This window comes from Notechis scutatus, chromosome 4 (genome assembly GCF_049901735.1).
Source record: "Notechis scutatus isolate UNSWTSFEM ecotype Mainland chromosome 4, rNotScu1.2, whole genome shotgun sequence".
Classification (NCBI taxonomy): Eukaryota; Metazoa; Chordata; class Lepidosauria; order Squamata; family Elapidae; genus Notechis; species Notechis scutatus.
The window spans coordinates 53,859,265-53,872,206 of NC_142012.1; the positions used below are offsets into that span (position 1 = coordinate 53,859,265).

Genomic DNA, 12,942 nt, shown 5'->3' on the forward strand with positions numbered 1-12,942 from the left:
CTCAACCTGGTTTACCTTTTTCACTGTAGTGTTAAAAACAGCTATGTCTGTATATTGATGTGATACATCAATATGGCCTAGTGCTTTAGGTGCTAGGCTAGAAACTAAGATACAACAAGTTCTAGTGCTACCCTATGCAGGGTCTTACTTGAACCAGTCCCCCTCTCTTAACTCTAGGAAAAAGAAGGCTATGCCGACCATTTTGGCCAAATCTTACCAAGAAATAGTCTAGGCACTGTCCAGGAGTTAAAACTCTTGAAGGCAATATCTTCTATCATATATTTTTGAAAAATTCAAGTCTCATTTCTGTAGTGCTCTCAGAGCATAAGACCAGCTAGTAATCCTAATCGTATTTGCATATGATTCATCCCCCGTGGATTCAATATAATTTATTTTAATGTGAATAAAGCTGGGGGATTCCCAGATAGGGCTAAACAAAAGGAAAAAAAAGTTGTCCTTGAATTAATCTGAATCATACTTATTTACACGGGAAGGCTTTCCAATTTAAAAAAAAAATGGATCCTCTACAAGAACAAGGAGTCCAAATCTAAGGAGCAGGCCAACATTCAGCATTCCAGACAAGGGAATAAAGATGACAGGTAGCTGAGAATGAACACTTAAAAATTCAAAACACTCCCAGAAAATAAAATCTCATTTTTTTGGGGGGGGGGTTGGTTTTGTTTTAACACTTTACCATATCAGCAGGTGCCATGATACTTGTGGCTATCTTGGTCCCTAATCCTAGATTGGAATATTATAGCATGGACTGAAGAGAATATTTGTAGCTCAGCGTTGAAATGTGGGTTCCTTGGTGCTCTTCGAGCTTGGTGGTTTTCTTGCAGACTTTTTATTACCAAACTAGTAACATCGACAGTGCTAGAAGGGGGTGAGGTTTGTGAAATGGAATAGTAGTAATAGTAGCAGTAGAACTATGATGGTGACTGTAGGATTCTTGGTGCTCTCTGATCTTGGTTATTTTCTTGCAGACGTTTCATGACCCAACTAAGCAACATCATCAGGGCTAGAAGGGAGTGGGATTTGGTACAGATATCAAGTGCAGCATCTAGTACTGATGATGTTATCTAGTTTGGTAATGAAATGTCAGCCAGAAAACCACCAAGCTCAGAAAGCACCAAGGACTCCATAATATTACCATAAATACTTTATTTACTATACAGGATATCATAAAAAAATTCAAAATGGCAACCCTATAATCACAATAAAAGCTCTACTTGATTTTTTTATGTGGAGATTGTTTGTGCAAACCATTGATGGCCCCAGTATAACCATCATCTTGATTTTTTTTACATCCTTTGAAGCACGCTGCTATATACACCCACCCATTTATCTATAAATAAACAATATTCAACATAATATCACTAAAATATGGAATACTGACCAAAGCAATGTAAGGCTTCATTTCCCAAGCCTGTGTGTTTGTATTGTCTATGATTATAGGAGTGATCCTCTTCTCAAAGGCTTCTTTGGCTGGCAAATAAATTGAGAAATAAAACACTAATTGTTAACTAACCAACAATTTTTTATTATCACTACTTAATAGAAAACAAAAGATGTTCTTCTCTGATAATCTGTTTTGAATTCTCCAGCTTCTCTGTTTTTGAAGTACTTGCAGTAATTACAAATGTAGGCAAAAGGAATAAAAAGAACCCAAATATATAATTCATAATGTGTGCAATAATGCGCATAACTATACAACTACACATTGAACTAAAACTCCAAGACATTTAAAAAGAAACTCCAGATCTCTCAAGCAACACTTCTTTTAATCATTTCATAAATTTATGGGCTGCCAATCTCATATACATATGAAACCAACAAAATTAGCAGCCAAGACGACTCACAGCCAAGACAAGTCATAAACTGGGCTTGATGGCAAAGCCAGGTTTTTTTTGTGCCTTGTGAAAGGCCTGCAGGGTTAGGGCAAATCTAATTTGGGGCAGGTTGTGGAAGAATGTTCCAGAACGCTGGTGCCATGGGGGGAAGAAAAAGACCCCTGAATTCCAACAGATGACACTCTTCAGGATCTTTTGTACTGAGCTTGGTGATTTTCTTACGGATGTTTCTTTATTAAACTATCGTGTTTCTCCAAAAATAAGACCTGGTCTTATTTTCTTTTGGGATCTGAAATAAGCATTAGGGCTTATTTGGGGGGGTTATTATTTTTTTTGAGCTGCCCCATGTGCCCTGCCTTACCCAGGGCCCCTGCAGCTAGGCCATCCACACCCCGACACCTACCTACCTCGTGGGCGGCCATGGCATGTTGCTCAGCCTCCTCCGTTGCAGCTGCAAGCAAGCAGAAATGGGCTGGTGGCCATGTGGGCTCCTGCTGCACATGGTTGCTAGTGCCGCTGCTGCGAGGCAGTTGTCGCGGTGTGCATGGCCTAGCTGTGGGAGCCCTGAGGTAAGCCCGTGTGCGCATGGGGCAGCTCCACCAACCCTCTTGCCTCACTTCGTGTTAGCAGCACCGCGAGCAACTAGACAGAATAGGTGGCTGGCTGCACAGGCACTCAGTAGGGCTTATTTTCGGGATAGGCCTTATTTTCAGGGAAACACGGTAGGTAGCATTGTCAGTGCTAGATGACACTCTCTCGCAGACAGGACTCTGCTGCCAGGTCTGACAGAATGGCTAGACACCACCTTATGGGAAAGATGGCCCCATAAATAGGTCCCAAAGGTACTTTTTTTCAGGAGGCAACTGGACTTCCTTTGTTTTTCTTTGAAGACATTTCGCTTGTCATCCAAGAAGCTTCTTCAGCTCTGACAGGATGGTGGGCAATGGAAGGTTTTGCCATCCAGTCAGAGCTGAAGATTTTTGCATGAGAAGTGAAATGTCTTCAAAAAAACCAAAGAAAGCCCAGTTGCCTCCTGAAAAAAGCACTTCTGCAACAACCATGACCTGGATGGCTGAGAATCTCCATAGACGTCCCATAATTAACCCACCTCCCCGGGCCATGGTAGCAGTAGCTTGAATTCTACCCAGAAACATCCTGGTAACCAATGGAACTCATGTGTCACATGTGCTGAATGAGTGGCATTCATAATTGTCTGTATCTCCATATTGTGCACCAACTGAAACTTCCAAATGCTCCTCAAGGGGTTTTTTCCTTAATTTAATATATTTGTTAGCGCAGTTCCATATATGATTCATCAGGGATGGTTTTTTTCAACTGATTAGGGGCCCAGGGACAGAAAATGTATGTGTACTTTATCTAAAATGGTCTAATTTTTCAGATGTTTAATATGCGCCTAATGCAAAGACAATTAGCATAAATCCTGACAGAAATATTCCTTTAGGACTAGCAGAACGTATTCATTTTAGTGTATTTATTGATCAAATTTATAGTTAGACTTCTACAGCAAATTCTAAAGCATTTGCACGTTCTGCTGCATCAAATTCTTACCACGTTTCCAATTCCACTCGTGTGCGTCAGCTAAACAGTCAGCATCAAACTGGTACTGCCCGTTCTTTTGATAAAAATAGTCATCTGTGCTAAGAATGATCCCACAAGGATTATCCTCAAGCAAAACCCTGCGAACAATGACAAACACAGCTCTCATCTTCTTTTCAACACCTTCTTCTCATCTTCTACAAATCATTGTGAAAATAAACCTGGGTATTGTTCATCCTTGTGACTCTCACTATTTAGATCTTTCAGAAAAATAACTTACAATAATCTCTGGCAGTCTTTTGATGTAGTGAGAGAAGCCATACGTTCACAGGCTCTCATGAATGCTGTATAGTCCCTATACTGGGACTAAATTGGCTCTAATTTATAACTTATTTTATTTATTACATTGCTACACTGCTCATCTCATCTAGTGATTGTGAGCAGTTTACAATAAAAACATAAAAAGTAGTATCAAGAAATAGAATTGGAAGGGACCTTGGAGGTCTTCTAGTCCAACCCCTGCTCAGGCAAGAAACCCTATACCATTTCAGACAAATGGTTGTTCAATCTCTTCTTAAAAAATTTCCAGTGTTGGAGCATCGACAACTTCTGGAGGCAAGTTGTTCCACTGATTAATTGGGTTGCCAGGAAATTTCTCCTGAGTTCTAGGTTGTTTCTCTCCTTGATCAGTTTCCATCCATTGTTTCTTGTCCTGCCTTCAGGTGCTTTGGAGAATAGGTTGACCCCCGTCTTTGTGGCAACCCTCGATACATTGGAAGACTGCTACAATGACACCCCTGGTCCTTCTTTCCATTAAACTAGCCATATCCAATTCCAGCAACTGTTCTTCAACCAATGGAACAGAAGTTACCTTCGGAAGTTGTGGGAGCTTCATCACTGGAGGCTTTCGAGAAGAGATTGGACTCCCATCTGTCAGAAATGGTGTAGGGTCTCTTGCTTGGGTGGGGGGTTTGGACTAAATGACCTACTGGGTCCCTTCCAAATCTGTTAATCTGTAATATTAAATAGACTGTTATTAAGTCGAGGACTACCTGCATAAGGTCGGAAGGGAATTTGGCTAACTGATAGAATTGAATGATGTATCTGTGTGTGAGCAAAAAGAAGACAGCAACGTCGTATTTCTGAATCTTCTGTACACAGAACCTACCTTGCCAAATAGGATTTGCCCGATCCAGGAAGCCCTCGAAGGAGAACCAGTACATGACCTGCGAAGGTCCTCCTGTTCATTATGTGACCACCAGGCAATTGGTGGTCTTGAGAAAAATGATGTCTTGGTCGCCCGTTTTTATTTGCACATCTCTTTGGCACACAAGAGAGGCTCTCCCAGGATTTAGAAACTTCCGGAGAGCAAAATGTCTTTCCTTGACTCCCACAATCCGAAGCTGGCCTCCACCTCCCAGGACTGACTGCGATAGGAGTCACAAAGCTATGATTTCCCCATTGCGCTTCAAAAGCTGGATAAAAATGAAACCGCTGAGGGTATTTCTGAAACAGAGAAAACTGTGAACGCCACGTTTGCTGTGGAGGATCAGTCTCCCTCGTCAAAGGGGCCCATTTCAAACCAGATCCTGCGCACAGGTCAGGAACGCAGAATTGTTTCAGATTATCACGGAGAGCCACTACATTTTCTTGCCCTTCAGCCTCCTGCAAAGAAGCAGGAGAATTAGGAAAGGCATTGGTCTCTATTTTTGCAAAAATCTGATGACGTTGAGCAGTCAGGGTGCTTACCGCTGTAAAGTCAAATAAAACATTGTGTGTTTGATTTGGCTCAGTGTAAGACTCGGCCTTGTCGGCTAACATCACACTTTCCGAAACGGCACCACTGTCGAGTACAACTTCTGGCAAAGTGTTACTCTCTGGGCTTTGTGTCAGAATATCCTTTGTCTCAATCTCTGATATGGATGTCGACTCAGCGGCTTCCTTATAACTTGGTTTTAAGGCAGTCAACCAGTTTTCTATTGCTGTTCCGTTGGAGTTCATATATAATTCAGTGCAATTGGAATTATTGTGGTCCCGAGCCAGATTCAGGCTACCTAGATGATGATCATTTTCTGATTTCTTTGCTTCACTTTTTCCACTGCGGTCCTCAAGAGAATTATCTATCAAGAGTGCCAGTTCTTCAGAGGATGAGGGTTCTTCACTACTCTTCGCAACTGCAGTAGTATCATGACCCTCAAGTTCATGAGTACTGCAGCTTGAGTTATTTCCACCAATGAGCAATGCGGACAGGGAATCAAAACCTGACACTTTTGTTGAACATACTGTATCCTTAGCAGCTGTGGACAATTCCAGTAGATAATCCATAGTCTCTTCCACTAGTAAAAACAAAGAAAGGACACGATTACTTTACTAAACTTATTCCTGATTCTACACACCAACTTCAAGTAGCATTGCAGAAATAAACGAGGCAGTGAATTTTCATTTAAAGATTACCTGGGTCTCCTCTTGTCTTGCAGCGACCTTTGCCCTCTCTTCAAAAAAAGACTGATTAAAGGACACTCTTCACAGATTCTGCTACCTGGGGGGCCAAAGAGCAGTGCCTTGAACTAACAGGGAGGACTACAAGCAAGCAATTTTTTAAAAAAATAATGCTTGATCTAAATATTGTGTTTACATTTAAACATGAATTTTGAGTTATGGGTGCAAAACCATTCGTTAGGTGCAACTTGAAAAGAAAATCGCAACAATTATCGTGAAAGACTTGTCAAATATTCATGCACATTTAATGAATAAAGAAAAATTGAGAGCGCTAAAATGTCTTTTTAACAAACAAAGCAAGGTAAATATAGTATTGCGATTCTTTTACATTGCACTGAAAACCTTGTTTTATTGTAAAATGCCCAGAGTCACTCAAGTGAGATGGGCGATATAAAAATTTGATAAATAGATTTGTTTAAAATGTGGATTCTAAGGTGTCACTGGGAAGAGTTCTTATCTTTTTTTTTTTTTTAAAGTACATCTGGTTCTTTTAATTGTCATTGAAAATAGAGATTGGTAAAAGTTGAGATGAGACAAAATTAATGAAGCCCTCAGAACTTGTGGCTATCACAGCTGGACCTTCATCCAATCCAGAAAAAGACCCTTCTCTAAAACAGACAAAGAAAGAGGAGAACAACAATGAAGCAACGTTGTCATTCCATGCGTTGCAGGAACATCTAGAAATCTCCAGACGATTTTCAACCAACACAACATACATACCCACTTTAAACCCAATTATATACACCAAGGCTGAAGCCTGTCCCCCACAAAGATAAAACACCCAGACACAAACTCAGCGATGTGATACATGCAATACAATGCAATGAGCAGATCAGAAACAAAACAGCCACTTCGCAGGCACAACGTGGGAGATCAAAGCCACGGGGGGATTCAGCAGTCCAGCTGCATTTGGAAGACAAAGGTCACCCTTTCGAAGACAGCGAAGTCCACTTTCTGGATAGAGGGCAGCATTGGTTTGAAAGAGGTAAGAGGCCATTTATATTAACACGGAACAGTCCTCTCTCAAGAGAGGAGGAGGGATAAGACACCACCTATCTCCAGTCTACAAGAAACCTTTGTAGCAGTTCAAAGAAGATTCCACAAGCAACTGGGCATAAATAAACCCTCAAGTAACCTTAAGAGCTCTCAGGGTTAGGTTAGAGGTTAGGGGGTTAGGGTTAACAACAAGATAACTGCAAAGAAATATGATCCTTCCAACTCCAACTCCACCCTGTCAGAGTTAACGGCATAAAGGTGAAGGTTCCCCTCGCACCTACGTGCTAGTCGTTTCCGTTTCTAGGGGGCGGTGCTCATCTCCGTTGCAAAGCCGAAGAGCTAGCACTGTCCAAAGTCGTCTCCGTGGTCTTGTGGCCAGCATGACTAAACACCGATAAGGTGCACGGAACGCTGTTCCTTTCCCACCAAAGGGCTCCCTATTTTTCTACTTCCATTTTCACATGCTTTCGAACTGCTAGGTTGGCAGAAGCTGGGACAAGTAATGGGAGCTCACTCCGTTATGTGGCGCTAGGGATTCGAACCGCTGACCTACCGACCTTTCTGATCAACAAGCTCAGCGTCTTAGTCATAGAGCCACCGCATCCCTTTCAATGGCATATGTATGCCATATGCTAAATAAATAAATAAATACAGGTAGTCTTCAACTTACAACAGTTCATTTAGTGACTGTTCAAAGTTACAGTTCACTTGGCAACTCACTCTTATGAATGAAGGTTGCAGCCTCCTGGGGTCACGTGATCCCCCTTTATGACCTTCCGACAAGCAAAATCCATGGGACAGCTGGATTTGCTTAACAACCGTATTATTCATTTAACAACTTCACTGATTCCTTTGACAAATGCGGCAAGAAAGGTCGTAAAAGGGATGGGGGGGGGGGGAAACTCACTTAACAAACGTCTCACTTAGCAACAGAAATTTGGGGGTCAATTGTGGTTGTAAGCCGAGGACTACCTGTAGCTGCATGGTTGGAGGCTAAGACCTCCCTTTCCCCATCAGCAAGTTCCTAAGGTCTCCATAGATCAGGGGTGGGCAAACTACGGCCCGCGGGCCACATCCGGCCCGTTGGTCTTTTTAATCCGGCCCGCCAAAGATTGGTACAGAATTAAGGTTTGATGTGAATGATTGAATGATTGCATTCATTTGATTTTGACTTGTAATGACAGGCATTTTGACACCAGGTGGCGGACCATCTGTCAAATTTTAAAAGTCAATGAGGCCCCCGAGCCAAAAAGTTTGCCCACCTCTGCCATAGATAATGCGTTGGCTCCGCTGAAAGTTCAACAGCAGAAGGCAAACCAATGGAAAAATGCAAGAGGTCCCAGTGACTCAATGGAATGCAGGCAATCCTCGACTTACAACAGTTCATTTAATGACCGTTCAAAGTTACAGAAGCACTGAAAAAAGTGACTTGCGACTGTTTTTCAGTTACAACTTTTGCAACATCCCCATGATCATGTGATCAAAATTCAGGTGCTTGCCAACAAGTTCACACTTATGACGGTTGCAGTGTCCCCGGGGGTTACGTGGTCCCCTTTTGCGACCTTTGGATAAGCAAAGTCAACAAAGAAGCCCAATTCGCTTAACAACCAGGGCCCTAACTTATCAACTGCAGTGATTCGCTTAAGAACGGCAGCAGGAAATGCCGTAAAAATGGGGCAAAACTCACTTAAGAAATTCTCACTCAACACCACAAATTTCAGGATCAAGTGTGGTCGTAAGTCCCTGTACTTCCTGGGGCTGGAATTGATCCCTAGATTTACAGGGCTCTCCAACCTTGGCCACTTTAAGACTCGTGGACTTCAACTCCCAGAGCTTTGCTGGCTGAGGAACTCTGGGAGTTGAAGTCCACAAGTCTCAAAGTGGCCAAGGTTGGAGACCTCTCCCCTAGAATAGGCATAAATGTCAGCATCCTTTTTTTTTTTTAAAGCCCCTTTATAAAGTGAGTAGGAGGGAGGGAAATAACCACAAAATTGAGAGTTTACCTCTGAAGTCACATTCAGACAGCACCATGTAAATGACCGTCGGATCCAAATCTGAGAACATTTCGGAAAGCCCGCTGATGAGTTTTTCTTTATTGATTCCATGTAACGAGGCTGGTGAGGACGAGGCATCAGTCGCAGAAACTGTCTCTGGGTTTGTGTTTTTTCTTGAAGGGCTCGCGCCAAAGTTTTTCTTTTTCTTTGGCATTTTCTTTTTCCCAAAATGCAATTGCCTCGGAGTTATTCTACTCCCCACGTGACGGGGCTTACGTCGGGAATGGGACAGGTTATCCTTCCAGGCCACATGTTTGGGATGAGGGCAGCCAACCTAGAATGGAGAGAAGGAGCAAGTGTTTTAGAAGCTGCCGCTGAATCCTGACGTTGGATGGAACATTTCTCCCCCCTCCCCCCGTGCTTTCTAGCAGGCTCAAAAAAGTGGAATTCTTTACGCTTTAACCGAAAAAAGTTTGATTACAAATGGAAAGGAAATATAAATGCAGTACTAAAGAAAAAAAAAAAAAAAGGATAATGGTTGAATATTTAAGCAGCAATTTTGTTTGAACCTAAAGTATTGTAACATCTTTTTAAAAAATAACATTTATAAATATTTACATATGAAATGTTTTAAGGTTGAAAGCAGGGTAAAATGCTGTGTATAAGCAATCAAACAGATTTGATTATTTGTTCTTCAATGGCATAATTATGTCTTTATATTATCTTTTTTATTAAATTTATCATTTTTATTTTATTATATAAAAACAAGAGGAAAAGAAATAGGAAATTAAGGGAGGGAAAGGGAGCGGGGAGAAGGGGGTGTGAGATACAAAGGAGAAAAGAAAAAGAAAGAAAAGGGGGCATTGACTTCCAACTCTTCGTAGCACAGTACAAGATAAACACTCCAACTTTTTGCTTTTACACATTAATATACAACTAGCCATTCCTATAACACCAAATCTTTCTAATCAACAAAACTAAGATCAAAGTTTCATTTTTTCTTCTTCACAAGCATGAATTCCAGAAGTGATATCCAAATAAGAACACATTTTCCTCTTTAAATAAAGTATTCAATTTAACCATTCCTGCTTTATCTTCCTTGCTATGGAAATGTGTATTTCTATTTGCACCTAGTAATCTTTGTGAATTGTCATCATTTTTATTTACAAAATGTATTCTTTCAAATGTATTCTTTCAAATTTTTTGACCTTACTGAAAAAAGGGGGAAAAACCCCTTTCCCACCCTTTTTTCCTTCAAAGTACTAAACTTTTTTTAAAAAAAATATTTTAAAAATCAAAACTTTCTAATACATCTTTTTCTTTGACTTAACATACAAGCTTTAAACGTCAATATTGCATTTAGATCCCTCCCTCCAAACTACATACATGTATGTATGTATGTCTTTTATAAACATCCTTTTTAACATAGTTTTTCTTTAAACTGTGGCATCATTTTCTTTAACTTTCTCTTAATACAGGAACTCACAAATACACTTTCAATAGTTTTTGCCTACTTTAAGAATTACTTAAGATGTATGTATGTATGTAAAAACACATTTTCAAATTTTGGGTTAAACTTTTCTTTCAGTTGCACATATCAAGCAGAGAAAAATGCATCCTGATTCCAGTTAACTCATTAAGTTTAATTCACTCCTTCCAGCTTATTTTCATGGAGTAAAATATTTTTGTTCTCTGGAAGTTTTATCAAAGACTTATAGGCCTTCGTTTTAATTACAAGATCCTCAACCTTGTTCATGTCTTGATATTATCAATATTGAATTTTTATTTATTTATTATTACATACTGCCCATCTCCCTGTTCAGTACAACTCTAGGCAGCTTACAGTGTAATACTTTTGATATTATATATTCCATAAACAAAAAATGCCTAAGTCTAAAAGATCTAAAAATCTTAATATAGGAAAAGAACACTAATTTCAGGAATATGTTATTACCAGCAGAACAAAAATTGTCTTAAAAATCTATTACATGTTGCAAAACAAATGCTGTGAACAGTTAATTGCCAAGATGGTCTCTTAAGAAAGGCAGATTCATGTCAGATGGAATATTTCACATGATTCATTTCTAGGAAGAGAAAAGGAAGGACAATTTGATGTACCTTAGTATAAGAATACCGCAAAAGGATTTAAAAAATTAGAAAATGAAGAAATGTCAGTGGCAGCCACCATCCACCCAAATTGTAAAAGGACTCAAATCAACATAGCTGATAGTTTAGTTATCAGATATCACATGTAATAACATATAAATCTTTGAAGCACATGCGATGAAAATTTAAATAGCAGTGATTAATCCTTGGGAAAAATTAGAAAGACCCCCCATTATACAAGCTAAGACAACAATATAGCAAAACAAAATAACAGCTCTTATGTTGTGCCCCCTATACTACCCTATATAGGTAGCTCTCGAATTATGACCATAATTGGAACTAGAATTCCCACTAAGCAAAGCCTGATTTTAGAATCGTTTTTGCCACGGTTGTTTAACGAACCAATACAGTTGTTAAAGTGAATTATGACATCATTAAGCAAATCCGGCTTCCCCCACTGACTTCGCTTGATGGAAGTTGGCTGGTCACAAATAATGATCACATGACCTAGGACACTGCAACAGTTGTAAACACAGGCCGGTTGCCCAGTGGGCGAATTTGATCATGTGACCAAAGGCATATTGTCATGGTCATAAATCAGATTTTCAAGTGCCGTTGTAACTTTGAACATGTTGCTAAACCAATGGTTTTAAGTCAAGGACTCCTCCACCTGTCCACTTATTCCAGAGGTTCTGTTCCTTCTGTATTATAATGGAGGGGGGAGGGGGAGGAAAGACTGCAGCATCATTTTAATTAAAAGATAAAAGAGAGATCAAGCGGCATCAGATAATTATGTTAAGATTCGTTTAGCTCTTGGCAAACACACGCATCTCATTTCCTGTAATGATTTTACAACAGGAAAATCTGCAAGTTTTTTGGGGGTTAAGAATTTCAGACTTCTCCATGAATTGTCAGAGGGATGGGATGGGAAAAGCTGGCCTTTTAAAATCATCATCAGGGCTAGAACTAGTTCTGGAAAGAGATGCAACAGCATTAATTTTGCTGTTTTCCTTCAAAAATATCAAAACACAGTATAAGCATTCACAAAGTAACTTCTTATTTACTTCCCTCCCCATTTTTACTGAAATCACATCAGCATTCTTTCATAATCAGCACTCATGAATTTCCTTCCTCCTCAACAGGAAGGGTATATTCATACCTGCAGTGCTGTACTTTGCTCATTTTATGCTCTGTGTTCACGAGTTTTGGTTCTGTGTGTTTCTATTCATTCTTACGCTCCAATAATTTATTTGATGTATTCACAGTTTGAAATGCATAGATCAGAACTGCTTCTCCCTAACAAATGATTTTGTTTATCTTTGTTTTCAGCTGTATTTGTTCGTTTTTAGGCTGGATTGGTATACAGTAAGAAAAATCAATGTAGTTAAAAAGTCAGAGCGTTCCTGGAATTATATAAATAGCAAATCCATCAGGGTTTGATGGGAGGCACAGGCCAATTTTTGATAACATTAAAAAAATACAGGTAGTCCTTGGCTTACAACAGTTCACCCAGTGACTGTTCAAAGTGACAAAGGCACTGAAAAAAGTGATTTATGACTATTTTTCACACTTATGACCATTGTAGCATCCCCAGGGTCATATGATTTACATTTGGATGCTTGGCCACTGGTTCATATTTATTGCAGTGTCCCGAGATTATGTGATCCCCTTCTGTGACCTACTTAGAAGCAAAATCAATGGGGAAGCCAGATTCACTTAACAACTGTTACTAATTTAACAAGTGCATTGATTGACTTAGCAACGGTGGGGAAGAAATGTCATAAAATGGGCCAAAATTCACTTAACAAATTTCTCAGCAACATAAATTCTGGGGTCAATTGTGATCGTAAGTTGAGGACTACCTGTAAAGGGATTTCAAGTGCTATTACAAAGGTATTTTTAATAATGTTCAATATATTTCAGAAAAATTGCTCCTC

The 12,942-nt window shown here is 39.9% G+C and overlaps 1 protein-coding gene across 5 annotated transcripts in view; it reads right to left on the reverse strand.

The window, feature by feature from the left end:
* N4BP2 (NEDD4 binding protein 2) overlaps window positions 1-12,942 on the reverse strand; it is a 39,904-nt gene that overhangs the window by 23,391 nt on the left and 3,571 nt on the right. For 3 of the 5 annotated variants that reach the window (XM_087965749.1, XM_087965748.1, XM_087965750.1), the window contains exons 2-5: window positions 8,909-9,233; window positions 4,579-5,746; window positions 3,423-3,550; window positions 1,400-1,488 (exon numbers count right to left, since the gene is read on the reverse strand). In XM_087965749.1, coding sequence (XP_087821875.1) covers window positions 1,400-1,488; window positions 3,423-3,550; window positions 4,579-5,746; window positions 8,909-9,113 — 1,590 coding nt within the window. In that variant the 5' untranslated portion in view covers window positions 9,114-9,233. Of the gene's footprint in view, window positions 1-1,399; window positions 1,489-3,422; window positions 3,551-4,578; window positions 5,747-5,864; window positions 5,950-8,908; window positions 9,234-12,942 lie in introns of all 5 variants that reach the window. The other 2 variants (XM_087965752.1, XM_087965751.1) reach the window with 1 other exon arrangement.